Here is a 24,310-nt window from a genome sequence, read left to right as displayed (position 1 = left end):
GCATCACCTGGTCCAGCGCTAATATCCATCCCTTGTCCACCAAGATGGCAGCTAATGACGCGCCGCACGCCAGGGGACGCCGTCCAGGCCGCCACCTCAGCCAATCATGGCATCCTGCAGGCGCCACGCACTTCCAAAGACATCCGGGGGGAATTGGACGGTCCGGCACAGGACCCTCTGGGGGAACTGTGGACAAAGTGTGTGTGTGTGTGTGTGCGTGTTCATTGAGGAGTAAGACCAGCATGGCATCGTTGGAGACAAGGGATTTTTTTTGTGTTTCGCATCTCCAGTGGATGTTTTAATGACACTAATGACGAAGGGAGGATATGAGGATGAAGAGGGAGTGTGTGTTTGTACGGTTGCCAGTGAAGGGGTGTGTGTGTGTGTGTGTGTGTGTGTGTGTGTGAATGGCCCCCGTTGGAGAAATAAAACACAACACACTTTGGGTGTTAGTGAGTGCCATCTACAAATTCTAGTTTATGTATCAACTGGAATTAGTTGGGATTACAGCTGCAGAGAAAAAAAGACCATGACAAATTGTGTGTGTGTGTGTGTGTGTGTGTGTGTGTCTGTGCCTGTGTGAGTTTATGATTAGTGTGTCATACACAAGAGGGTCCTCCAAGGTTTAAGTGTCTCTTCCCGGCTCCTCTGTCTCCATGGTGAAACAAATGAGGTTCCTTCCTTGAGGGATCATTGAGGAGCATCTGCGTGTGTGTGTATGTGTTCGTGTGTGTGTGTGTGTGTGTGTGTATGTGTGTGTGTGTAAATGCGTGACAGCTCCAGGTTTCTCTTGCACCTCATGCTGCCAAGGTAATGTGATGCCCGCATCGTTCCTGCTGTCAAATATATATATTTATTCAATTATTTATTTTTCAAAGGTATCAGTCTGCAAAGCCGTTTTACGTGCTGCGACTAAGGTGTGCTACGCACGTGTGTGTGCATAAAAAAAGAAAAAGAAAACTGGGCAACAAACAGTAGAAGAAAAAAAGTGCTCATATTATTCTCTGGATGATTGTGTGTGTGTGTGTGTGTGTGTGTGTGTGTGTGTATACGCAGGAGTATTGCAGCGTAGTTTCATTTACTTTTTTTTAAGCTAAATCAAAGATCCCCTCAAAAACAAGATATTGAGGAATCTTGTTGATGTGAAAATTGGTGGAAAAATGCAGGAATTAAATAATAGTTATAAATAACAATAAAATAGATAAATCCTCTTTGTAATGACCTTGTAATCCCCAAAGACGATCCCTATTCATCCCTGTCGATCGTATTTTTGAATATTATCTGTAAGATATTTGAATGAATCGAGAGTTTACTGGCATTTTTAATCAAGACTTTTAAAAAAAAAGGATAAAGACAAAACGTGTAATTAGTTGAGACACCAGGCGTGTCCAGCGGTCCCTTTTTTTTTTCGTTAGCAGATGTTGATTCGTTTAAAACAGGCAGCAGAGCGTTACGCCTCCCAAAAAAAAAAAAAAAAAAACACAGACGGGAAAACATCCCGCCGCCTCAAGCTAATAATGACGTCTATGCAAAATGCACAGAGATGTGGATTGCAAATAATACAAAAATGTATTTTAACGGGCCTTCAATCAAGATCACCACTAGTTGCGATCCTCTCACCGCCTCCGAAGCTGAGAAAGTTGAGGGCAGAGGTCAAATGATCGGCTATAAATCAGCGTTTCTAACAGACTTCAGCTTCTCTGCTTGAAACTCATTTCTAAAGTAGGCAAACCATTGGGTTCAGTCTCCGTTTCGTAATCCTCGGCTGATGTCCAGCCGCCATCACCGACCTTGTCGGGTTGTCGACCCTGACAGGATCGAAAGAAAAAAAAAAACCTTGTGACCCCCTAAAAAAATTATACATATCATCCTCCAACCCCATAACCTGGAGGGGGAAAATGAGATTGAATGCAGTGTTGAAAAAACACTACCCTCTGCAGGTAGTCTGGAGTCATCACAAGGAAAAAAAAAAAAAATACACTACTAAAACAAAAAGAATACATGAATACACACACCTGAGAATCAGTTTTGGCTCACACAAATTTGCACTTTCCAGTTTAACATCAATAGATATACCTCACAATTTGTTGAAATCTTCTTTGCAACAGGACTTGAGTTTCTTCACTTGAAAGTGTTTCAAGTGGAGAATTCACCACGACCTCCACAGAATTTGCTTTTTATTCACCTGTGTTCTGGTTTTGGTTTGCATTGTCATTGAGTTGCCTTGAAAGCTTTTTAGGAAAATATTTCTTCTGTAATCTTTCATATATCTGTCGCTTAAATAATGGGAAAATCTGCGCCGCTGGCTACAAAGGACAGTAAAAGCAACGCTTTTGCTTTTACTAGTTTGCTTCTGGCGATCGCAGTAATGTTGTTAAAAATATAATTTTATAAGCTATTTTTACAGGGCTTTATTTACATGACGTAATTTAACGCCACTGAACGCCACAGGAGGTTTTTCCTACCTGAGGCTATCAGACTTTTTAATTCCTCTCCCTTCAGCCGCAGGGAATCTCAAAATCTTAAACCTTCAAAAAAAAAAAAACCTCACCCACTTATTGTAAATCATAATAATTTATCTGTATATATAATCATAACTGTGCAATATTTCATTTCATAACCGCTGCATGTACAATTTTTTTCATACTCTTGTGCACTCCTTATCTTGCACCTGGTACTTAAGACCTTAAGACACTTTATAGCCTTGACTTGTTACTGAGACACTTTATAGTTTATTTGTATTTCTTTTTCTTATTCTCCCACCCCCTGTTTGTACTGTTTGTACAATTTTCTACTATTATTTATTATTGTTATTATTTACTTGTAACTCTGGCACAACAATTTCCTTCGGGATAAGTAAAGTTGTTCTTATTCTTATTCTTAAATACACGAAAGCCCTGTTAATAACAAATGTGCGATGAGACCGAATGTTTGTATCATTTTTTTTCGTTTTCAAATCATCACACTGCAGAAGAAAAATGCTTCCAGACAAAGTTGTCAGGCGTTGATATTTCCTGGATGGACGTTTCCTAATTCTGTATACTGGACTGGAGGGGAAAAAGACCTGATTTGAGAAAATCCCCCCCAAAAATGTTTTAATTTCCAGAATCATTACGGTCGATTCCAAATATTGATGGTATTGGTATCAGATAGATACAAGTGTGAGGTGATTAATACCTTGTACAGTTTCGCTTTGGTCACACAACATGATACTGATATGGAATGAAAAAATGCAACCAAGACCTGCGCTTCTTTTTTTTACTCAAGGCTTTTGGGGTTTGTTTAGTTGTTTATGTTATGATATTTTTTAGAAGTACATCAAAGGGGCGAAATTTCATGTCCTTTTTTTATATCGGAATCCCTGAACACACATTCTACTTGAAAAAATGGTTTTAAATGGTTTAGAATATTTGTTTTTGGATGTTAATTTTGAATGTCTCCATATTTAAGGAGAAAAATCCAGAAAAGAAAATAGAAATTGCTAATTAATATTTATATTTAAGTTAACGCACATTACTTAAAACATTATTTTGTTTGTATGGGTCCACAACTTAGAGTTCTTCTTTTCTTTTCAGCATTTCACTTCAGGGGTCACAGTTAGTCAACATTCTCCATCTAACCCTATTTTCTGGATCCTCCTTTCTCACACCAGCTAACTTTTTAACCTCTCTCATTATGTCCCTGAATCTTCTCTTCGGTCTTCCTCTTGACCTCCAATTCCAGCATCCGTCTACCAATATATTCACTATCCCTCCTCTGTACATGACCCAACCATCTCAGTTTGCCTTCTCTGACCTTCTCTCCAAAACATCGAACATGTGCCGTCCCTCTGATAGACTCATTCCTGATCCTATCCATCCTGGTCACTCCCAAAGAGAACCTCAACATCTTCATCTCTGTGAACTCCAGCTCTGCCTTCTGTCTTTTCAATGTCACTGTTTCTAAATCATACAGCATCACCAGTCTCAGCAGTCTTGTACACCTTTCCTTTCATTCTGGCTGATACTCTTTTATCACACATTAGCCCTGACACTTTTCTCCATTCATTCCAACTTGCTTCAATCTGTTGCTAAACCTCTTCTCCACACTCTATTGCTCTGGACTGTTGACCAAGAGTGCTTAAAATCCTCCACTTTCTTGATCTCCACTCCCAGTAGCCACTACTAACCTTCATTCCTCTTCTTTCCAGAGCATACCTCAACCTCCCTAGATTTTCCTCAACCTGTTCCCTGCTCTCACTACAGATCACAAAGTCATCTGCAAACATCATGGTCCATGGAGATTCCTGTCCAACCTCATCTGTCAGCCTGTCCATCACCATTGCAAACAAGAAGGGGCTCAGAGCTGATCCCTGATGGAGTCCCACCTCCACCTTGAACTTCTCTGCACCTACAGCACACCTCACCAGTGTCTCACAGCGAGCATACATGTCCTGCACCAGCCTAACATACTTCTCTGCCACTCCAGACTTCCTCATACAATACCAGAGTTCCTCTCTCAGCACTCTGTCATATGCTTTTTCTACATCTACAGTGGCACAGTGCAGCTCCCTCTGACCTTCTCTGTACTTCTCTATTAGCATTATCAAACCAAATACTGCATCTGTAGTACTCTTTCTAGGCACGAAGCCATACTGCTGCTCATAAGTGCTGACTGCTGCTCTCATTCTAGTTTCCACTACTCTTTCCCATAACTTCATTATATGGCTCATCAACTTTATTTCTACACAGTTACCACAGTTCTGCACAGCTGCCTCATTCTTAAAAATGTGAACCATCACACTTCTTCACCATTCTTTGGGCGTTTCTCACTCTCTATGGTCCTGTTGAATAATCTAATCAGGAACTCTAATACCACCTCTCCTAGACCCTTCCACACCTCCACAGGTACATCATCAGGACCGGCTGCCTTTCCACTCTTCATCCTCTTCAACGCCCTCCTCCCGCCACCTCACTAATCTCTGCTACTTCACTGTCTACAACAGCTTTACCCTTCCCTCTCTTTCTTTTTCCTGAAAAAATAAAAAATTCACTCATCAGTTTAAATATTCAATTTCCCGTTTCTTTCAGGTCCGACCAGATTGACCTTGCGCTGTCAGTCAGCGTTTATTTGCAGTATCACGGTACAGCAGTATTTGTCAACAGTCAAACTGCACAGTAATTCTACTCCAAGACATTTTTTTTTTACATTATGCTACAGTTGTTTCACTCAGATCATCAGTTTCTTCACAGGAAGTCCACACAAGTTCATATCTACTGACCTCCTCGGTCGCAGGAAGGTTCCAGTATGCGGACGCCGCCCCCTGGTGTCACCCTGGATAAAACCCGTGGAACCCACAGAAATGTGAGGGATGTGAAAATACCCCCAAATTCAAGGAGCCAAGAGTAAAATTAAATTTTTTGCCCTAAAAGTGTGCCCTAAATGTTTGGCTGAATACATCTCAGCATAGCAATTAATTACCGAAGGATGACGTCCCAGGGTGGATCGCAAATGCCCGTCGGTGTCCTCTTCCTTGGGCAGCTGGGTCCAAAGCAAGCAGAGACGGGAGGAGGCGGATGATGCCCTTCATCCGGGGCCACCGGGTCCCCTAAAAGAGCGATTGCCTCTGCTGCCTGGAGGTGGAGCCACATGCATTCAGGGCCGGGTCCTAGAAAGGCATGAAGGATCACGTCTGGAACTGCATCGCCTCCCTGAAGAGGCGGAAACTCTGTAACTTCATTGTTCTGGAAGAAACTATGCTTTTTATCTAAACTCGTGTCTCCATGAGGAGGGGAGGGAAACAAACAAGTCAAAACAATAGTATTTGCTCGTCCTTGCTTGATCAACTGTCTGTCCTCCAGACAAGGTGTCCTTCTCTGTCTCATTCGAAAGACCAAACATACATCTCCTGACTGATGGAACGTGTCCTCCAAGATGGCAGCTCTTCTCCTATGTTAGACCAGACACATCTCCTGACTGCGTCCTGCATAAAAACCTGTATTTTCTTTGCAATCTCTTTCAGACTACTCTGTATGACTGGTACCTCTCTGAGCTCAAAGAAATAAAGGAAGAAAAGACCGAGACCCGTCTCGTATTCCAGTTTGTTTTACTTATTGTGCCTCACAGGACCAGTAATAGAAATGTCCACGACAGAAGCACTATCGGTGTCCCAGCAGCTGTAGAAGACACACTTGCAAGCTTTGACCTCTGACCTCTGCCTTGCCTCTCAGACCAGCCCGACACATCGCAAAAGGTTTAGGCCCCACTGACACTCTCAGGTATCGATCTGCGTTGCACTCTTTGGTTACTGCCTTTAATAACAGTGTGTGCAAAAATCCAATGCCAAAAATATCATCTTTCATTGCAGAGGTGAGTTTTGTTATGTGGCATCGTATCTGACTTGTTTCTGGCTCTCTAGTATAAAATATAAACAGTCAAGGTAGCAACTCATTGCGATCAATACGATTGTCATTCATATATTAAACATTTTTTTTTAATTCTTAATGTAACACCAATGTACCCATCAATCAAGATCCTAATGGTAAAATGATGATGAAGATGGAAGCCCTTCTTTGGACCCACTTCCCACAAATTAGCTTAGCACAATGAATGGCTGTCTATGGTGATTGTTAGCTTACCGCTATAATCAAACACATTCCAACAGTAACAGCACTCCTCGGTCCGGGTCAGGACTCGTACCTTCATCTTGTTTTGACACGAACAAATCCAGTCAGAACTACTTTCCTGGAGATTTAGCAAAACCGCAGGCACAGTGACTTTACTCGATCAGCGAGGGTTTTGCAGGAAGAGCAGCGTTACAACATTAGGTCACCATGTAGTATTCAAAATTAGGCAATCAGGTAATAGGAGTGTAAAATGACAACAGATGTCAGTATTAAGTACTAGTACTCACATTTACCACCACCATGTTCCAAGAAATCCAGATGGGTTTCCTTCATCAACTCATATAAACAAAGACATTATTAAAAAGTAATCTTAATCTATGTGCGATTAGCAATCCAAACAGCAGTGACAAGAGAGTCTTATATTTTCTTTTTTCCTCTCATTAAATTATTTATTCCATCTTACATATCTGTGGACTAAACCATAAAAAAAAATATATATATATATATATAGTTTTATGTATAACTTTTGTGTTATATATATACATATAAAACACAAAAGTTATATATGAGATACGCATATATATATAACACACAAAAATTATATATAAAACTATGTATACACACATATATATGTATATATATATATGTATGTATATTTGAACAAAACATTTCTCCCCACAGCTCAACAACTGTACATTCATTGCATATGACTGAAATGTGAAAATTGTGCAGGGCTTATGATTTATTGAGACATTCGAGGTCCTGGCTGGGAAAATATATGGATTTAAAAATAAAAAACAAACACATGCTCTTATATTATCACAATTCTAATGTCAAGTTCTATAACAATTATACGTTCGGAATTAAATATCTTCAAGGAATGTGACAACCTAGTCGACCATCTGCGTTCAAGTATTAATCAAAGGCATGGGACATTGAATTAAATACTTCATCATCTTGTACTTTCGAAGTATCTGGATGAAATCGTGACCTCAGAGTTTCTGTGACTAGTTTGGCTGTGGGAGGCGGAGTTTGACCGGGACGGTCATCTGTCAATCACGTAGACATCTAATCATCCGCTTATTTGCACCTCCGGACAAAATCTGGAGGATGACGGAAAAACCCCGGGAGGCAAGGGAAAACATGGAGAACCCCAAATAATGAAGTTGTTTCCTGGATCAGAAAGGATAACCATAAGGAGGAGGAGCGTGACCCCTGACCTCTGACCCCTCCTGAGTTTTCAAGGCAGCGCAGAGGTCGTCAGATCACTCTGAAAATCTGATTTAAACAAACAAATACAACTAAAATCTTTAAATAAATCTGAGAATTGGTCACATGGTTCGATATCGTAGAATCACAATCAGTGCGGGATTTTAACATTTCACTCGACATCCTCTCTATTTTTTCCACTTTATTGATGATTTATCACAGTTTCTGTATTTTTCGCCCCATTTTTGCTGCTGAAATGTGACACTTTGCCCATTTAGGGCCTGAAAAAAAGAACTAGAAGCATTAATAAGAAGCAAAATCAAAAGTTTGGGGCTTTTTTCGACCGCGTTTTTAAATTAGCATATTACTGCAATACTTTTTGTGGAATAAACTGAGATTCCACAAAACAGATTTTGGACTCCATGTTCGCTGTGACATTTTTCTCATTTTTTCAGCACTTGAAGGTAAAGTTACATAAATACTGAGGAAATACTGCATCCATGAGCCATGAGAGGACTGGAATGATCGATAACGAAGGATCAATTCTTTGATCCGAGCTAGAACTGGTTTATTCCAATGCTGCTCGTGCTCAAAAACACCCAATACCCGTCCTCCACTGCCGGCTCGGGAGGTGGAAAACAAAAAAACAAAAAAAGTTCCTTCCTGGTTGACGTCAAGTATCTCAGGCTGTGCTTACGTCTCGCCGTCGGACGCCGATACAACCGATCAGGACGGGCCGCTGACGGTCGCTCCGCCGCACGCCTCCGGCTGGCGGCCTGCCGCCGGCGCCGGCTGCTGCAGCTGGTCGGGGAGCAGCACCTCCACGGTGAAGCTGATCCGCTTGGCCTGGAAGAGGCTGTAGGTGTTGTCAAAGCGCAGCACGTCTGGGAAGGAGACGCACCCGGGGTCAACGCCTGTCAATCAAACCCCACCTCAGCACCCGTCCTCAACTCACAGTTTAAGGGATTTTTTTTTCCCCTCTCCCTTCAAGAAAACAGCTGATTCTTATTTTTCTTTTTTTTCCAAGGGCCTGAGCCGTCACCTGAACTCAAATTGTTTATTGAATAATTTAAGGACATTTTTTACTCAATTCTAAGAATTATTATGATGAGGTCAAGGTATTTTTTATATGTATATAACAATTCTTGCTCATTTTGTTTATTTATGAACAGAATTTAAGGTATTTCTTTGTAGAGTTTAAGATGTTAGATTACATTACATTATATTACATTGCATTTGGCAGACACTTTTATCCAAAGCGACTTACAATAGAGGACATAGGGACTGCAAATACACTTGCAAATACACGATGCACAGGAAATATAAAGAACAGTAAGCTTGGGTTAGTGAGGTTTTTTTTTTTGACAAAGACATACACAAACGTACACACACATACACACACACACTGCATAGCCTAACTTGCTGCCTAACCGGATCTGGGGCATCAGCGCAGTAAAAAGTCCTGAAAGAGAACAGTTTTTACCTATTTCTTGAAGGTTGAGATAGATGATGCTAGTCTTGTTGCTTCTGGAAGTTTGTCCCACTACTGAGGTCTAACGCGATGTCTTGCTAACAGATGTCTAAGGTACTTTCCCTGACAGATTTTAAGGAATTCTGTCAAAGAATTTAAAGTATTAACTTATTAACTTGCAGAGTTTAAGGTATTTCCTGATGGATTTTAAGGTATTTTTTAACCCTTGTGTGGTGGTCGGGTCTGTGGGCACATACATACACAAAAGTGAAAATAGGTCCCACAGACATGAACACCACACAAGGATTAAACTGAGTTTGAGGTATTTCCTTGCAAAGTTCAAGGTATTTTCAAAAATATTTTAAGTTTTTTTTTTTTTTTTTACTGATTTTAAGATATTTTTTTTTTAGGAAATTTTAATTTTTTTTAACAGATTTTAAGGTATTTTTTCCAGCAGATTTTTCTGTGTTTTTTAAAAGATGTTGAGGTATTTCTTTATCAAAGTTCTAGTTATTTACTTATGGAGTTAAACATATTTTCTGAAAGATTTTATGAGTTCCAGAAATGTCCTTACAGAAATTAAGATATTTCTTTTCAGAGCTTAAAAGTACTGGAGAGTTTTGAGGTCTGAGAGGTTTTAAAAGGTATTTTCCAAAAGAAGTTTTTTTTTTTTTAACCAGAATTCAAGGTATATTTCAGTGTTCATTGCTGATTCTTTGCTGATCTTTGGCCCTGCCCTGCCCTGCCCCGCCCGCCACCCACTCACAGACTCCAGGCCGCTCGCAGGTCAGAGATCCGTCCTCGGGCACCAGGTGAGCGTTGTAGCGTTGACTGCGCACGACTTCGTGCATGTGACCGGCCTTCATCCACTCCCCCTTCTTGGCCTTCAGAAACACCCCGAAGCCGATGTCTGCGCTCTCGCTGGCAAACTGCCACCTGAGGGGGGCAGCAGAGAGAGGGGTTGGTGCACCCGTTACATTTTACAGGAAAATTTATCAAAAATAATATCAAGTGAGCAATCCTGAGGAAGGTCTTCAGAGGAAAATCAAATCAGAAATTTTTTCTCCATTAAAAAAAAAAAATCATGAAAGGAAAATATAATCAGAACATTCATGTATATTAAGAAAATAAAAGAATAAAGAAAAACTAATAAAGGGATGATAAAATAAGCAGATCTCTGGATGTAAAGAAAAAAATAGATTTAAGAAAGGTAAAATCAGAAAATGAATGTATATTAAAAAAAAAAAATCAAAAAAAAAGAAGAGAAAGAAATCAATCAATTGACTCAGGGGGGAAAACTTTCTACAAAAAAAGAGAGAAAAAAAAATATTAGACTCAAAATGAATCATATTAACACAGACCTTCAAAATAAAAGCATCGCGTTAGATCTTTTGAAATCGCTGCTCATAAAATCCAGAAAATATTTATTTATAAATTTAAAGAGAAAATGAATATTCATTTTTAAAATAGATTAAAAATATATCAAATGTGTAAGAACAAAAACAAGAATTGACTGACGCAATTAAATGTGCTGAGGGGACAATTAAGATCTGCGTTTGTCGTCACTATTTCTTGTAGATTATATTTAATCTATCGGGTAGCGGTACCGATCGGAACGGGCGAGCGTCCCGACTCCGTCTTTTAAAACATTTTTTAAAAAACAGGCACATATCCGCCCATTGGAAAGGAACGGTGGGTTCCTTCGGGTTCTGACCGGAGGACACAGCCTGGGAAGAGGATCTCGTAGTCCAGCTGACGGGAGGAGCCTCTGCTGACAGTCAGACACTGCTCGTAGTCCACTTTCACGTGGTCACGCACGTAGTAGGAGGTGGGGACCGGACCCACGTGATTTATCTGCAAAACAGGGCCCAAATGTGAGAAATAAACAACAAATTCCAGTCAGGGGTGAAAAGCAGGAATCCTCCAAAAGACTTGAGATGATGGAAAACATGGAGGAAAGAAGGAGATAAAGGCTTCACTTACTTCAAACCTGCATCTTTTTATTTATGGATTTACCTATTTACTACTTTATTTTCTTATCTCTGTTTTTACTTAAAAAAATAGGATTATTGGGACAGAAAAGGGAAGCAGGGAGTTTACATTGCAGTACAACCCCACTCTAAAAGAACACAAAGAAACTCTGAATCCTGATTTTCTTCACGGTGGAGATTCTCCTGTTGGACGTTCTTGGTGGAAAAACATTTTCAAAATTTGTTATTCATCTCTATATGCCAAAAAAAAAAAAAAAAAAAAAAAGACTAATCTCAATTCTGCAGAAACACACAACTTATCAAGACACAACCTATGAGTGAGGAAACACCTGTGGCTTCCTGATATGACTAAAACAATTAAATTTGCCGGTATTTACTTACAGAAAAAATGAAATAGAATTCTAGATACATAAGGCTGAGAATTTTCAGTTTCTACTTCAGTGTCTGGTTGGAAAATACATCCAAGTGTGTGCGTCTGTGTGTGTTTAAAAGGGTTGAAAGAGATTTTAAAAAAGTAAAAAAAAAAGGTGTTTCGATGTATTTGAATAATAATTAAATAAATACATACAAACATGTATTATATCCATTCATAGATGCTCAGCCTTGTCCATTTATAGATAAACACTGAATGGAATGGCAGGAATTAATGTTTAAACGTTTAAACATATTACAATGTCTTGGATATCGATGATTCGCGATATCGATTGACTTAATATTTTTCATTCATTTAAAATCAGTCCATCAGTAAGTCCTGAGGGGGGGGGTTCAGTCCTTTTATGGATCCCAATTTAAAAAAAAAAAAAAAAAAAAAAGGAAAAACAAAAAGATGAAGGAAGACGGAAGAATAAGAATTATTTCCGTCAAAAGGGGGGACTCAGGGAGGGACTTTACCGATGTAAAGCCAATAAAAATCATCGAATCCCTCAAAACTGTGGTTCCTGAAAGTCCCCCCTTGTCCCCAGTTAGACTCAGATCCTAGAAACCACAGGAAAAACACACAGTTGGAGGTCAAGGTCACACAGCTAGCTAGCTACGGCCTGACTTCGACATAACAAAACAAAATAAAAACAAAAACAAAAACAGATCGAGGTTTCGACTCCGCCCCTCCGGACGTTTCCCTCGAGCCGCCCCATCACTCGCTGCAGGCCCAGTTATTGATCTACAGAGAGACGACAAACGGGAGTCAGTCCTGTCACCCGGCGGGTCGACCGGCGGCCTCAAGCTACGCACCAACTACGGGGACGGACATTTTTTTTGCTCTTCTTCTACACAGCAGGGCGGGGGCGGGACTCTGGCGACGGGGGGCATTTTAGCAGCGCTCAGAAAAAGATTTGACTTGTGCATGGAACGTCATCCGAGTGACAAGGTTTCTCAAACAAATTCTACAGAAAACTGCCATTACGACAGGGAATCGGGTGAAAAAAAAACAAAGGAAAATATCCTATTGCAGGTTTTTCTGACGTTTAACGCCGTCAGTAAAACCGTAGATCCTGTCTGATATGTGTGTGTGTGTGTTTACAGTCGAGGAAACTCACATGGAAGATGATTTGCAAGTCAAATGTGAAGCAAAATCAAAAAAAAAAAAAAAAAAACAAGCTAGCTAGTCTGTGCCTGTGGGTTCAGAGGGTTCTGCAGTGGGGTGGCGGACGTCCTACTGCAGCCTGGGAGGGGTTCTGAGCTCAGAACAGGTCAGAACAGGTGTGGAACCAGAGACGTTTTCAGGGCTGGGATCCATATTATATAATCCCGGAAGTATTGTAAAATACTTTGGGGTCGTGAAATCAGCTGATATTATATACTGCTCAAAAAAATAAAGGGAACACTTGAACAACACAATGTAACTCCAAGTCAATCACACTTCTGTGAAATCATAGTGTCCACTCAGGAAGCAACACAGATTCATTTTGACTTGTTTTAAGGACATTACATCAAAGTTGGATCGGCCTGGAGTTTGTTTTTACACTTTAATTTTGAGTGTGATTCCTCATCCAGACCTCCATGGGTTGATACAATTGATTTCCATTGATCATTTTTGTGTGATTTTGTTGTCAGCACATTCAACTGTGTAAAGAGCAAAGTATTTCATAAGAATATTTCATTCATTTACATCTAGGATGTGTTTTTTAAGTGTTCCCTTTATTTTTTTGAGCGGTGTATATACATTGGTAACAGACGTACTGCCAAAACACCAGAACTATCCAGGTACTCGCTATGTGAAATATTCCAGGTATTTTTTGCCATTTAAAAAAATAATAAAAAGGTAATTATAGCATGTGACGCTGAGACTTTGGAAAATGTGAGGGTTTAAAGAACACCTCAGAGGACCAATCATCATCTGGGATTACCGAAGGCGGAAAAGAAGTTTTGTTTTTAAAATTTTTTTGGATGTAGAAATAATTGTCAGATAATCGCAAGGGACGCCCTTCTGGCCCAGGTCACCTGCTGACCCGTTGGCGGCAGCAGAACTCACCTTGCTCCGACAGCGGGGGTCGCCGTCCGGGTCGGTCAGCTTGCCGCCGTAGATTACGGGCAGCTCGTCGGCGTCGATGTACCTCAGCAGGACCTCCTGCCAGTTGGCTGCAGGGGCAGAGAGAAAACACACTGTAAAATACTCCAGACTGATGCATAGTTGAAAGTACTCTAACAGGAGGTAAATTGCATTTTTAATAATGAAAGTATTTTCATATATCTTTATTACATATTTTGCATTATTAACTTCTTCCTGATTTTACCGAGATCTTTTTTTTATGATGAAATTCAAACTATTACTCATTCGTTTAATTAATTTTATATAATTTTTTTATATGATTTTTGGTGGTGTTTCACATCACAGTAATTTTTCACTAGATAAATTGGTTCAATTCAAAAAAACTCCAAGCTATTTTATTTTACACCACGCCCATTTTTTTCGGTTACTGATTAATAACCAATAAAATCTATTCCGGGGTAAAAAATGTTTAAGAAAAACTTTTTTTTCCATTATTTTTTGACAATGTTTTAAGTTTTTTGCTGAAGGAACAAATGCAAATAAAGATGAACAAATCCGCTGGAGAAATTTTAAATGATGTCGGTTTCAAAAGGAGGCTCCGTTTTACCTCCCAGGATGAAGATCTTCTGCCGCGTGTTCTCACTCAGGAAGTGTTTGACCAGGTTGTAGGCAACGGGGAAGAGCTTGGGGGCTGAGGGAGGCAAATAAACAAAAAGAAACAGGACAGAAATAAAAGATTGAACGTTGGCAGCGGCGACGGTGGCAAAAAAAAAAAAAAAGACGCGCGCCATCCTACTCACCTTTTATGACGAACAGCCTCTTCAGGCCCTCAGGATAGTTCTCCTCGAACATCTGGAGGATCTGGTGACACACAGGAGCGTTTAACGGTATAGACCGTCTTTACAAAGATGGGACACCAATGTGTGTGTGTGTGTGTGTGTGTGTGTGTGTGTGTGTGTGTGCGTGCTTACCTCTCCATATGTTTCGATGGCAGGCTTCCACAGGTGCTTCAGACCGAGACCCTCCACATCATAAATCATGGTGATGGACTCCACGTGTCTCCCCAGCTGCACCACATTCAAAAACAACTGGGTTCTCAATATGCACTCTTTATGAATCGATCAATATGATGATCTTGTTTGTTGAAAAGAGGTTTTCTTGGGATTGATGTATCCCAACAGTAGCGTAAAATAAACACAGCATCTGGAAGAAATAAAGCTTTTTGACTACTATGAAATCACCTAAAAACAGTAAAGGACGAACCCGGATATCATCTAAAATCAGCAAGGAAATTAAAAAAAAAAAAAAAGAGATTAAAAAAATATCTGCCAAAAATGACCTAAAAGAAGCCAAAACAAGGAAAGAAAAAAAATCTAAAACTGCATGAAAGAAATAAAACAGCGAGTATATTTAAAACATTTAAAGAATTAAATCCTAATTTGAAAGAATGTCAATAATTAATACTGAGTTAAAAAAAAAAAGGTTTGGGGGTCTGCCTTTGCTCTCACCCTCTGCGACTGGGCGTCGCACTCTTTCTGCAGCATCTCGCAGTCACGGATCTTGGACTTGATGAAGTCCTGCTTGGAGGCGGACAGGAAGAGGCCCTTGGGGTCGACGGGCCCGATGACATCGTACCAGATGGGGCTTCCCTCACGGTCGTGACCGCACATCCCCCCCGACAGGTACTTCTCGATCACCTGGGGGGGGTTACGCACATCGTCACCAAGTACTGCTTTCACTGATCGATTGAATGTTTTATCAATCGGTTACCTCGGGTGGCCGCCAGTCTGAGATGATTGTATCAACTTTCATGTGTTTCCTGAACTCCAGATGCTGAGAGACACACACACAAAAAAAGCTTGTTTTACTTTAGCGCCACAGGAAGGTGTGTGACACACAGGTGTGTGACGCAAACACATGCGTGACTGATGGGTGCAGAGCGTTGGTCCCGCCCACAAGCACCGCCAGGCGATTTAAGGCTTAGGAAGTAAAACCCGCCTAGTCAGCAGGTAGGGGATCAGACGTTGATTTGTCTGCGCGCGCACACACACACACACGCACACACACACACACACACACACACACACACACACACACACACACACACACACACACACACACACACACACACACACACACACACACAGACCGTACAGACCGTAAAATAAATTGGTCACATTTATCTAAATATAATGTTTAAAAAATATAAACAAATCAACCCGACTTGTCTGTTTATTAATTGTGGAAAAAAGTCGGAGAAAATACAATCGTTGGTTATAAGACTTTATGGTGACAGTATTTTCAGATTACTTTTTTTCCCTTTAATCGATCCAAAAAGATCAGTAAACAGGCTAAATGAGAAAAGTGCCTTTAAGTTTGTCTTCACTTAAAAAAACAACACAGATTAATTTTACAAGCAGCTGGTTGTCAGATTACCTAAATAAAGTTCGCGGCCGGAGCATAATTTGCAAAAATAAATTGATTAGAATGTCAAGAGAACTTCTCTTTCACCAGCACAATCTAGTTACTGCTGAGCGGGGTGGCTATATTTCTGACAGCCGAACTGCACGCCAAAAGGCTTTGGAGGGTTTATCTTCAGACAACAGACTGGAGATGATACTGGTCACCTGAGGCAAAGACAGAATTCAAACGGGCTCGACGGGGGTGGGGTGGCAATTTGAGGACAAATTAAAAAGCTAGGCTAACAGTTTGATAGGCTATGATTCGCTTGTGCTTGGCTAACTCATGGGAAGGTGGTTTACTAGTCTGCAAAGAATAAGTGAGCATTTTGACTTTCAATAAAAACATGTTGGGAAATGATGCGCTTGAACTTACGTTTTATCGGAATTGTGATTCGAATATCAGATTTTTAGGTGTAAATTTGACTTTTTTTGACATTTAAAAATTGAACACCTGTGTGCTAATCTTCCACATCCTCAAGGGTTCAAATCCTGCAGTGTCATTGCTGACGTTGTTTCCTCCATCCATGTTTTCTGATCTGCACAATCTAAACAAACCTCACGTATCCAGAAATTCTGCATACTCAGCCCCCAAACTCACACTCACCTTTCTCAGCATGGCTTCGGACTTCTGGATGTTGAAGTTCCTGGCTGCAAAAAGATAAAAGAAATAAAATGTACTGATTAAGACGCGATGATCAACAAAACTCTACACACACCAGAGATGTTTCAGTTGTTTATAGCGTCCAGCTAACCACCTTTCACCGATCAATGTATAAATGACAAAAAGATACAAAAGATAATGCAGATTTCTGATGCAACGATGACACAGTTATAAAGTAACATTATACATACCAAAAAAATCATAATGATTGTGATAAAGTCGTAATACATATAAGTGGTTAGCATAGAACTATTGCATAAAATATTCAAAAAAATATAGTGGTAGAATCACAGAAGAGGACATGGCATGTGAATAGATAAACTTTGTCCACATGTGAGGGCGTTACATTCAGAGCTCCATGACCCTCATGCGGTTTATCTGTGTTTATTAAAAATATTTATACATATTTTATTCTATTAATATTCAATAACATTTACCTCTTATGTTTGATACTCGTGAATAGATTCCAATGACGCTGACCTATAAGAAGTACTTAGTGCCAGGTAAAATACTCTAAATACTTTACTAACGTGAAACAAAGGCATGAATTTATATTTCGTAGTGAGAACTTGGTGAAATTAACATCATCTGATCTGAGGTGAGTCCTTATCTTAAGGATAGATAAGGTGTTCCGGTGCCCTCCGAATCCCGGTTCACAGTGCAAATGTAATATTTCGCAACATTTCAACGCCCTCGACCGCGATTCTAAGACAGATTTCTGTAAAACAAACGGCAGGTTACAATCAGCCATCGCCAGAAGCGGCACATTTTTTGGTAGAATAAGCAGTCTCATTTTGTAACTCTCACGCGGAGGGAAAATCATTTCTGGGTAAATCCTCTGATCGGATACTCTGAGGATTTTTGGTTGAGTAAACAGGATTTTTCCCAGGTGAGAGATTTTGTAATTTTTTTTTAAATTTTTCTTCTGCTCAGGGCCGGAGGAAGAGGAGGAGAATGACGACAGCGTCGCCACAGCAGTAGCTTACAGTGAAACCGACAATCGATGGATGATCTACGGACGGATTAAAAGAACGGGGGAAACCCCGGGTCGGCGACAGATTTAAACTCGCTAATGATGTTCAATCTGGACTGAAAACGACTCAGCACTTTTCTATTGGTGACACGAAAACGAACCCCGGCGTCCGATTGGACGACTTTAGGGTCAACACATGCCTATATATATTTTTTTTTTGCTATAATCAATGGGACTGCCAAGTCCTCTCCCAGCAGCCCCCAGGGGGCTCATGAGCAGCGGGACATTGGCACGGACAGGCGAATAACTCGACTCAATCGGAGCGTTCAGGGCCCAGACAGACTGTTGTTGTCCGGGTCCGGGGGCCGTGACGCTGGAGGGGGGGAGAGGGGAAGCCGCGTTGGCCACTTAGGGAAGCTTCATTAGAGGAAACAATTGTCCCAAGTCAGTCATTAAATTCCATGAAGCTTGAACAGGGTGGGGCTGTAGAGTGTGTGTCTGTGTGTGTGTGTGTGTGTGTGTGTGTGTTTGCATAGTTGCCGTCCCCCATGGTGGCGCACCTTTTAATGCGATTAGCCCCCAGATTAGCCTGATTTGGTGAGTGCCAGCCCGATGGGATGAACGGGAGCATGGCTCAGTTTGACCGACGCTGCCCGTATTCCCCTAGCTTGAACTACAAAATACTAATAATCCAAACAGCCGTGTTATTATTATTATTATTACTACGTATTTTAAAAAAGCACTAAAATACACCATCTGCAAGTATCACCCTCAAACAGTTTTCAATTTTTCCAAACAAAAAAATGACATTCATATTCTCTATTTATTTATAAATAAAAAAGTTTATATATTTTATTTATAAAAATGTTTATTTATTTTAAATGTTTTATTTTGCGAACCTAAACCTGAAACCTTTTTTTTTTTTAATGTTTCGAACATCCCTCGTTGGAGAAGGAAATGGAATTACACGTATATAGTCAACTTATATAGCGCTTTCAAAGCACAGCTACCCGATAGTCTCATAACACTGGATAATAGGTTTTTTAACCTTTTAAACTTGTCTGACGCGGGAAATTTAAGGCTTGTTTGGTTAAATATGAGGGAACGCTTCAATGACAACAAAGAAAACGCACAACCATCTTGTTAGCTTCCAGAGCTAGCTGCTAGCTGTTGAGAAAAAGTTAGCTGATAGCAACAGGCTTCGTTAGCTGATATTTATTTGTTTGATATAAATTTGTTACTTATTTAATGTCTTTGCAATGAATGTTTGAAATAAAATGTTGGGAGTTTGAAAAATACGAGGAGGTAGCTAACGATATTAGCATGTATTTTAGAATAACAATTTAAAATTTTCAATTGTCACATATTAGTGTTGTTAAAGCGTTCATGTCCATTATTGGCAAAAATAGCTTATTTTAGAAAACCTGGGGTGGAAAACTTAAAAGTGCAGCTAATTGCAGCTAGCTTAAATGCGCGCCTCTTTAAAGTAACACGCGCTGAATGTGTGCTTGTTTACTTCACCGTCAATGTTTGACTTGGTCTTTCTTCTTCTTCGCTAATCACACAACGATGAAGCCATGAAAAGCCACAACTTTGTTCCTTTCTTTCTTTTATAGTGTTGAAATCAACAATAAATAGATCTAAGTCGTCGACCTGTTTGCAATCGATTCAAAATTTCAGTTGGGTGGCGGCAAAAGGGCTCGGAGTTCATTCTCTGACAATATATTTACCCGAGGCGTATAAAAAACAAACAAACTTTTCTTCTCCTTCTCCTCTCAGACCTTTTGGAAACTTTTTACTACCCATTAAATAAATTCCATGAAAAAAAATTTGCATTGCGAAATCAGAATTTATTTCAAGTTAATTTCCTACTGTAGACACTCAGACCTGGGGATTTTCAAAGGCCAGTCGAGTTAAACGGAGAAAACCTACAGCGCCATGTTTGGGTCCGGCGGTTGAATTAAATGCGGGGGAACTGCGGTAAAAACCCGCGTGACGGGCGGGTAAAATCACATTTCAGGGCTCTGTGAAGCCATCTCTTGTTTGGCTGAACACTGAGACCAGCAGCTTTTTTTTTAATTATTATCCTTCTCCAATTGCCAATTGAAGGTTTAGCTCATGCTTGAAAACCATGTGAGCGTCTTTCTCAACAGCTGCGAGCGGGGTCAGGATGGCGTTGCATCAGGTCCGCTTATGAAACGCCTCGGCTTCTGCTTCACCTGCGTTTCCTTGTAACCTTCCAAACGTTAATGGAGAAACAAACCGCAAGGAGTCGAGACTCGGGGTGGCGCGGTGGGGATAGCAGGGGGTTGTCAGTGACCGGCGGCCTCACCTCGGAGCCATCGTAACAGGAAGTGGTCGTGTTGGGCAGGAAGTTGAGGAAGAATGTCTTGAATCCTTGCACGGAACTGCAGTAGCGGCGGCGTGGGGGGGGGGGGGGGAAGAGAAACACATGTGAGGCGAGAGAGGCAGACTTTTTTCCCCGTATTACGGTTTGAGACCCCGGAGCAGAAAAACATGCAGTTCTTCTTCCTTTTTCCCCCCCGTTTTCTGGTTTATTTATAGTTTCACTGCGTCTCTTTCATGCAAGTACCGCACCGCCGTCTTGTCCCTTGCACCGCGTTTTGTTCCGCGTGCAAATAAATAGCGTATCGATTACTTTCTCGAACAGCTGACTGTTCCTTGAAACAGTGATATAATGGGACTTTCATAAAGGCCGAGAAGACGTCCCAAAACGTCCATTGTCCGAAGAATATACAAATCACTTGGATGGAAAAATCACACTAGATGAGCTAAAATGACAGAATAACGCTTCAAATATGGCTTAAAGTGATTCATTGGCAAAATACTGTAACATCCGATAATTAATGATATGATATCTGTGCAGGAGAATTTTGTGATGATTAAAGTGCACGGCAGTCTGACCTTTAGTGACCTTTAGTGACCGGCATGGCTACGCCACATATAATGGTCAACAACAATAATAAACAAACAAACAAAGCTATCAGGGGACTTTTCAAATATAAATGTTGGTTTGGAATAATATATCTTAAAATCAGTCTTACAGGGGAGGGTACTAAGTGGTTCCTGCCTGCCAAGCACTAAATGGGCTTATATTCCTAATTTTCCTTTGTGCGTTTTACTGGATTATTCCTTGAGAATGTTTTGGTGATTTGTTGGTAATTTCTTGCCATTTCGTGCCATATGCTAAATCTAGGCTGATTGTCAGACAAATTCTTTCCCAGTCATTTCTTGCTAGTATTTGGACTAAACATTGGAAGTAAAAATGCCACATTTTTCAGGTAATTCTTTCCATATTTTCTTTTATTTTCTTGATTCTGGAGTTTAAATATTTCAGACTGAACCCCTTAATTTTGAATAATTTGAAGATAAATTCTCAAGGTTTTGGATGTTTCAAAGTAATTTTGCGCCAATTGTGATATACTATCTTGCTTCCCTTTGGCTACAATTTTTATACCTTACAAATTTTCCTGTAATTTCTGGCAAATTTGTAAGTGTTTCATTTTATCTATTTATTTATTACATACTTATTGATTTTTTATACTGCCAATGTAATAATTTCATTTAATGCTTTGTCCGCTGACATTGTCAATGTTTTAGAGTGAGTCTCTACTTGTTTCCTGCAAAACTTTAAGATGCAGGTTGAATCATGATAGAAGACGACAAAAATCATTAAAAATAAACACTTTGAAAGCTTGGGTCTGTACTTTTTGAGGATTCCTGTGATCATCCCAGACGCTCTGCAGGTGAAACTACAGCTGTGGGTCTTCTGGGTTCGGGTTCTGCTGACGTACCAGCTCCGGGGTCCAGTTTACACAAGGAAAGGGTCCACTTGGGGCAAAAACATGTATTTCCAGACCCAAGGCCACTTGAAGCAGTGTTTACTGAGAGCTTATAAACTGTTAATAATGGCTTAGCGCTTTGGATAAATATTTCCCATCTCTATTGGTTGTAGAAAAATCTGTTTATCCTCAAGCAGGAGGACAGGGGTGAAGGTTCGACTCTAAGAGGATCAGCAAACAAGCAAACATTTTCAACAGCGAATGCTCAATTACATGCAGAAACTGTGGAGGTGTTTGTGAATAAACCCAGCGCTGCGTGGCCGGGCTGATCATGATTGACTGATAAATGATCAGTCAGAGATCTTTGTTGTGAATCACCAATGGTCACTATTGGTAATCCCTGGTTAAAGTCTGACTCTAAATTTGACGTCCGCATCTCTTTTCAAGTGTTATGCAAGAAAACATCACTTTACATCAAAATGACAGCAGTAGAAAGCTCATTTATATCTGATATATTTTCCGTTTCACTTTCAAGTGGAGGAATTAAGTCTTTGCCGAAAGCCCCGCTTCCTCATTCAATATTCACTCCTACTTTTAAAGTTTAATAATATAAGAAGCAGTATCATTTCAATATCATTGTTGTACGGATGGGTTCTCCATAAAGCAGAGGGGTGGGTTGTCTTATATCTCCTCTGCAAGGCTGGCAATGGCTCATATATTAAAATCATTTATTGTTGAAAACATTAAAAAATGCAGCCTGCGTGATGGCACATTACAAGATGAGCAACATGCAATACATCAAACAATATGAAATATTATCACCAGCGTTAGAATTGCTATTATTGCAATTCTTTATTTTTTTTTGTATTTTTTTTTTTTTTTTTGCTCACCTGCTCCAAGGCTTCAGCTTGTTTGGGACTCAGGTCTCCGACTCTCCCGCTCATGTCTGCAGACACCTCGACCCGACGAGACGCGCCGTTACAGTCCGAGTCCGTCAGCGGTGACAGGCGGCTGTCTGAGGTTGGCGCCTCCCCGATGCGCTCATCGAGGCCGTCAGGCTCCGTCCGTCCTCCCCGTCAGCTGCTGGCAGGTGGGGGAAGAAGTGTCATGGGGGCGTCCAAAAAAATATAAACACGATGACACTCCGCCCGCCCGCTCCAACCGGCTGACTCGGCCAAAGATCGTAGAAAAATAGCAAGATGGTTTCTCGTGTTGCAAATCGGGGTCGACTACAGAGATAGGCAGGGAGGAAGGATAAGCAAAAGGGAAAAAAATAACTTCTGCGTGGTTTTAAATGTGATTTAAATTTTGTAATGTTTTACAATGTGATAAATATGATAAAATAACAAATGCAAAGCAGCAGATCTGCAGTGTGCCACATGGTTTGCTTGAACCATGCTTCCCTGAAAAATAACATTAGTGTTATTTGCACACTTCGCACGACACCATGCATAACAGCTGTATATTTAGCCATATCCTCCTCTGCATTCATGTCTATATTTATACAGTATCCATGTTTATACTTATATCTAACAAAATTGTACACAAAATACCATATGTAAATTTCTATTCATACTCTTCACATCTAAGCCATACCACTTCTCTATGTGACTTGATGATATTACATTCTACTGTATACTTGTACTACGTTTTTACATTGAGCATTTTTCATTTTTTGTGGCTTGAATACAATCGTGTACAATGACAAAAAAAAAACAAAAAAACACTATAATATTCAACCTTTCTGATTCTGGTACTTCTAACAGCAATAGTACCAGTCTTTATGACACGGTGCAATGATTGCACAGTATCATTAAGACTGGTTGCAGTGCAACTGATACAAAAACTATTTAAAATACCAAACTCTTTGTACTTTATAAGACCTTATGACACTTTATAGCCTTGACTTTGACACTTTACGGTTTTATTTGTATTTCTTACTCTCCCTCCTTCCTATTATTATTTATTATTTTATGTTTTTACTTGAAACTCTGGCACAACAATTTCCTTCGGGATAAATAAAGTTGTTCTTATTCTTATTCTTATTGTTATAACCGCAACGCTGCTTTAGATAAGTGTTATTCAATGATGGAAAAAACGCACCATGAGATGTCAACACAACAGATAATGAGCAAATCCACTGAAAATGGAAACTCATTAGCACGATTATAGAATACAACCTGCACCAGCAGCGTGTTCTCAAGAGGAGTGATCGTCTCGATAACAAAAATAAATATACGATCTTTGGTGCAACCCTGCCGCGAAATGCCGCACCCGAGCACTAATACGGATAGTAATTAGAATATGTGAAGTACCACCTGTTTAAAGATAAGGTCGGTCTCCCTCTTGAATAAATGATTAGAATTAGCCGTTAGCATGTGTGATACTGTCGCAGTACGTCAAGGTGCTACACGGAAGAAAAGTTGAAACGGGAATAAGGCGAAGCGGGAAGTACTTACCGTTACTCTCTTGTCTCGCTACATCATTTTCTATAAGTTAATAATAAAACTGACTAAATTAGCAAAAACAAATTAAAAAATAATAAAAAATAGTTTTACTCACGTCGAAGCTCCTCATCCTTGAAATCCCTGAAACATGCGGTGTTTCACCACATCCGTTTTGACAATAGTACGCGCAAGATAAGGGT

The 24,310-nt window shown here is 40.2% G+C and overlaps 1 protein-coding gene across 4 annotated transcripts; it reads right to left on the bottom strand.

Moving 5' to 3' along the window:
* Positions 1 to 7,119: 7,119 nt before the first annotated feature.
* Positions 7,120 to 24,290, bottom strand: LOC147221560 (SEC14-like protein 2). 4 transcript variants are annotated; one of them, XM_086169162.1, is made up of 13 exons: positions 24,226 to 24,290; positions 22,554 to 22,746; positions 20,193 to 20,268; positions 16,831 to 16,874; positions 15,535 to 15,597; positions 15,273 to 15,461; positions 14,736 to 14,831; positions 14,565 to 14,625; positions 14,372 to 14,455; positions 13,747 to 13,853; positions 11,000 to 11,139; positions 10,052 to 10,221; positions 7,120 to 8,698 (listed from the first exon to the last, which is right to left on the bottom strand). In XM_086169162.1, exons 2-13 carry the CDS (start codon positions 22,605 to 22,607, stop codon positions 8,541 to 8,543), a joined length of 1,242 nt encoding a protein of 413 aa, XP_086025288.1. In that variant the 5' UTR covers positions 22,608 to 22,746; positions 24,226 to 24,290; the 3' UTR covers positions 7,120 to 8,540. The 4 variants fall into 4 exon arrangements, with proteins under 4 accessions (XP_086025288.1, XP_086025291.1, XP_086025289.1 ...); XM_086169165.1 differs by having other exon boundaries at positions 22,554 to 22,743; positions 24,226 to 24,272; XM_086169163.1 differs by having other exon boundaries at positions 22,554 to 22,892; positions 24,226 to 24,240.
* Positions 24,291 to 24,310: the final 20 nt, after the last annotated feature.

The sequence above is a fragment of the Fistularia commersonii genome, chromosome 22, assembly GCF_037954325.1.
Source record: "Fistularia commersonii isolate RoL2024-O1a breed Wild chromosome 22, RoL_Fcom_v1.0, whole genome shotgun sequence".
NCBI lineage: Eukaryota > Metazoa > Chordata > Actinopteri > Syngnathiformes > Fistulariidae > Fistularia > Fistularia commersonii.
This window is presented reverse-complemented; position numbering and strand designations above follow the sequence as displayed.

Bases quoted from the DNA above. Each gene is read 5' to 3' on its own strand.
- LOC147221560 (XM_086169162.1), bottom strand. From the start codon at position 22,607: ATGAGCGGGAGAGTCGGAGACCTGAGTCCCAAACAAGCTGAAGCCTTG. The intron at 20,269-22,553 runs GTGAGCAAAAAA...CCGCTACTGCAG, and splicing joins AAGCTGAAGCCTTGGAGCAG to TTCCGTGCAAGGATTCAAGA. The intron at 14,626-14,735 runs GTAAGCACGCAC...GTGTGTCACCAG, and splicing joins CCATCGAAACATATGGAGAG to ATCCTCCAGATGTTCGAGGA.